The sequence below is a fragment of the Arachis duranensis genome, chromosome 10 (genome assembly GCF_000817695.3).
Source record: "Arachis duranensis cultivar V14167 chromosome 10, aradu.V14167.gnm2.J7QH, whole genome shotgun sequence".
NCBI classification, from domain to species: domain Eukaryota; kingdom Viridiplantae; phylum Streptophyta; class Magnoliopsida; order Fabales; family Fabaceae; genus Arachis; species Arachis duranensis.
Genome location: NC_029781.3, coordinates 80,531,915 through 80,536,378, shown reverse-complemented (window position 1 = coordinate 80,536,378; position 4,464 = coordinate 80,531,915). Strand labels below are relative to the sequence as shown.

At 28.4% G+C, this 4,464-nt stretch overlaps 1 protein-coding gene across 1 annotated transcript; it reads left to right on the top strand.

Annotated features, from left to right (window-relative positions):
- Positions 1–2,329: 2,329 nt before the first annotated feature.
- Positions 2,330–3,381, top strand: LOC107470391 (cell wall / vacuolar inhibitor of fructosidase 2). Its single transcript, XM_016089791.3, has one exon. It carries the CDS (start codon positions 2,553–2,555, stop codon positions 3,090–3,092), a length of 540 nt encoding a protein of 179 aa, XP_015945277.1. The 5' UTR covers positions 2,330–2,552; the 3' UTR covers positions 3,093–3,381.
- Positions 3,382–4,464: the final 1,083 nt, after the last annotated feature.

Genomic DNA, 4,464 nt, shown 5'->3' with positions numbered 1-4,464 from the left:
TGCAAGAATCAATAGACAACGGTTCCTTAATCAGATGCTGTGTTGCAGATTTGACTTGATATTCAACAATCATGTCAATCAACAATTATATAATAAAGTTACACACTAGTATCACATGAATCACATGAATCACGTAGAATATTGCATTTAGGTAAAAAAAGCTTCCGATTGCAGAAAAAAATTCATCAAAATCAGAGTAAAGCCATATATTCACGAAGCACAAAAGTAGATTATGATAAACCTAGCTAAAACTGGTGCAGAAAAAATTGAGCCCTAAGGTTTATCACAAAGAACAGAATCACAAAATCAGGATATATATACCTGAAATTCGAGATGGTTACGAGAAGAACCGAGAGAGCGAGTTGTTGAGATTAGATGGAAGAGGCGCCAGAGGGAGCAGATGCGATGAGAGCGGCGGCGGAGAGAGCTCTGCGACGATGGGAGTAGACGCGACGAGAGCGGCGACAGAGGGAGCTCGTGTGACGCAAGGGATGACAGAGAGAGATCGTGCGATGCCAGCGGCGGCGGAACCGGCAGCGGCGGAAGCAGCTCGTGCGACGGAGAGAAGAAGCAACTGTACGACGGCGAAGAGAGGAAGAAGCACATAAAGGTAGGTAGGAGTTGGCAGCTGTGTTTATTTGTGAATGGATTTCAGGAGAGAGGGGATAGATTAGGTCAAAGTTAAAATTTTCAGACAGAAAATTTTAAATTACAGACGGATTTTCCGTTTGTAATTATTTTCTATGAAAAATAGAATTATCGACGGATTCTATTTTCCGTCTGTAATTTATGCTAATTCGTTTTTTTTTTATTTTTCGACAAAAAAATTCTTCTAAAATTTTGTCTGTATTTCCGTGGGATAAAATCCGTCGAAAATATCCGTCTGTAATAATTAATTTTCAAGTTGTGATATCATCTATTTGTAATATGTTAAAAATATATGGTACTATTGTGAGTCGTAAACAATAAAATTAAAAAATTGAATGTTAATTTCAATTATATATCATGTCCTTTACAATTTTGTTTTAAATTTTTTTATTTTTGTCTAATTGTATTCATTAATTTTATCATTCATAATAATACTTCTTTTTCCTTTCAACCATTTATATTTTTTAATATTATTTAGTTATAATATTATTAAAAATACATAATAATAAAATTAAAAAATTAAATATTAATTTTGACTATTAAAATATTATATTTAAAATTATATTTCATCTAATAGTTTCATATTTGTACTATAATACTTAAATATAATCTAAAAAATAAATAAATAAAAATGACTATTTATAAGAAAAAAATAAAGATAATAATATGAAATCAAATAATAAATAAATTTGAATTGAGTATTTTTATAATTTTACTTAAAGTCAAACTTTTGTATAAATTTTTTATTTTTTAATATTAAATTTTTATATAAAAGAATAAAATACTTTTCGATAATATAAAAAGAAAATACAAAAGACCAACACAATTACACAAATGACAAATCTCATCTTACCAAAAGAGAAAGACCAATAAATAAACTTGATACACAAAACAAATGTAGAAGAATTTTCAAAACACTAACCTAAGATTTCTTAATGGTGGAAGTTTCTGACCCACACAAATAACTCCCTAACTTCACACATTTTGAAGCACTTAATTTTATACAGGCAACGAATGTGAACAAGTTGGCAAATATTATATCCAGTGTTAATTAATAATTATGCAATCGCACAAGTTGTACTCACAACAAATTAAAGTGTCTAGGGTAGTACCAGATATGAATAAGAGAGGGTAGTAGCAGTACCACAATCAATCCAAATGATCTGCCATTTTTCCATTGGTAACAGTTAACTTTAGACTTTAGAGGTTAATAGTTATGGGATTGAGAGTCTAAGATTCTTGACCCGTGACTAAAACGTTTTGGTATCAAACAACAAAGCCCTCTTATGAGTAGCAGCTCACTACATTCCAAATAAAGCCCAGAATCACTCGCACAATACTAAATTACAAGAACAAAAGAACAACTTATTTTGACATTTATGGCTACCCTCAACGTAAATCATTGTCCACAGCTTAAGAAAAAAGAAGTCCTAGTATAGAATAGATTCTTCAATCACATGGCTCTTGATCTTGTTACACATGTAATATATGCAGTTGTTCCTTCCTTCCTATATCGAATATTGCAATTCTTTCACGTCCCAATACAAGCCAACAAATATATAATAAACTATTCATGCACCAATAATAATGACAAGGCCTACCTAAATAAGATCCACAGAAGAAAAGGAACTATATAACTCTGGTTATTGGCATTTATTGCCTCTAGTTTCCAATATGAATTATTATGCTATATTAATAAATATATGACAAGCTAGAAAGACAATAATCTAAAATTATTTTAGTTATTTTTTAAATATTTTTGTGAAATATATAGATATATAAATATAAACCCAATAAATTTTTGTAGGCAATACTTTCCTTTTTAACTCTTGATGATCATTTCTTGAACCTCAAAAAGCTCTCAAGAGAAGAAACCAACTAGGGCCAAATTCCAACACCCTAAAATGGCTTCTAAGATGCTCTTGTTGTTTCTCTTTTTTGTAGCACAAGAGCAATATAAGTTAGTGAAAGGAGATACAAGTTTGATAAAGAGAACTTGCAAGAACACAAAGTACTATAACCTATGCTTCTCTTCCCTAAAATGTGATCCTAGTAGCCCAACCGCAGATTCAAAGGGCTTAGCAGTGATCATGGTTGAAATTGCAATGACCAATGCAACCTCAACTTCTTCCTATTTGTCCTCTAAGCTTCTTAGTCCAAAAACCAACAGTAGCACAACCTTAAAAATGGTCCTCAAAGAATGTGCAGACAAATACTCTTATGCTGGTGATGCACTCCAAGATTCGGTTCAAGAACTTTCTGATGAGAACTATGACTATGCTTACATGCACATCTCTGCTGCAAAAGATTACCCAAATGCATGTCACAACGCTTTCAGACGCTACCCTGATTTGGTTTATTCTCGTGATCTTGCTCGTAGAGAAGAAGGTTTAAAGCATATATGTGATGTGGCTATGGCTATTATTGATAACCTTGATTGGTAGTTAGTATGTTGCATCCATTATGATTTGTGAGACATAATTTCTACTTTGAAATATCCAAATCTTCTGAATCTTAATTTTCTGTTATTTGTCTCAATAACTTTGTAATAATGTATATACTATTTCGTGTTTTGTTTATTGTTTTTTGAGTTTTGGCCTAAGTTTTATTAGAAATCTCATACGTTAATCTTGATAGTTTTAGAGTTGAGTTAGATTCTCCCAATATTCTTAATAAATTGGATAATGGCTATGGCTGCTGTGAATGAAATCTACTTATTATTATTATTATTATTATTATTATTATTATTATTATTATTATTATTATTATTATTATTATTATTATTATAAGTAATTAGCCAATTTGGGATATGTAAGGGCAGGTAGTTTTGCATGTTTATGTAGCGTGCTCCATACTTGTTAGTGCTGGAAAACGTTGGATAATAAGGATTATTGAGCAAATAATTTATGGCCTGAGATCAACCAATGTTAGTTGTATAATAAAATTAGCCTATAATCAATCATCAGTATAAATATATACTAAAATATAAAATACATATTAAAAATAAATTAATTTAATATATAAATAATATTTTTTATGAGAATATATGTGAATTATTTGGGAGATCATAGTAAAGAAAATAGGAAAAAAAAAGTTCAATAATTGTTTCATGACGAGTATCTTTGGGAAAAAAACTTATCATTGTAAATTCTCCCATTTTTTTCTTGTTTTAAAGTGTGACTTTTATTATATATTTTTTTATATAAAAAAATATATGTATGTAAAAAATTAGTTATTAAATTAATTATCATTTATTTATATATAAAAATATGTATTATTTAAATTATTTTTAATACATATTTTATATATCAACATATATTTTAAATGAGTGGCTAATTTAATAGTTGATTATGTTTTATGCATACATAACATTAAAGTTTTGAAAATTGAATCAGTTATCGAACTTTATTTGTTTATTAATTCATCCGGTTTAATTATGATTCAACTGAAATAGCCATTGTATAATAAAATAAAAAATAAAATATAAATAAATACACTAAAACATAACTATAAATTTTAAAAATATAAAAATTAAAAGTGCAATACCAATCAAAATATGATAATTCCATGTAAGTACAATATAAGAATCACGAAAAAAAATAACTAAATACCAAAATTTATATATGATAACATAAACCACAAATAATATTTATAAATTTTAATTGTATTTAGTTCTTAATTTTTTTGTTTATTATTTTAAAATGGTTAGCTGACAATTAATATTTGTCTTGAACCAAATAAGTTTAGTGGCGTATTAATCCAATTGAATTGGTCGATTCTGTTTTGTGCTAACTTTTTTTTTTTTTTTTTTTGGAA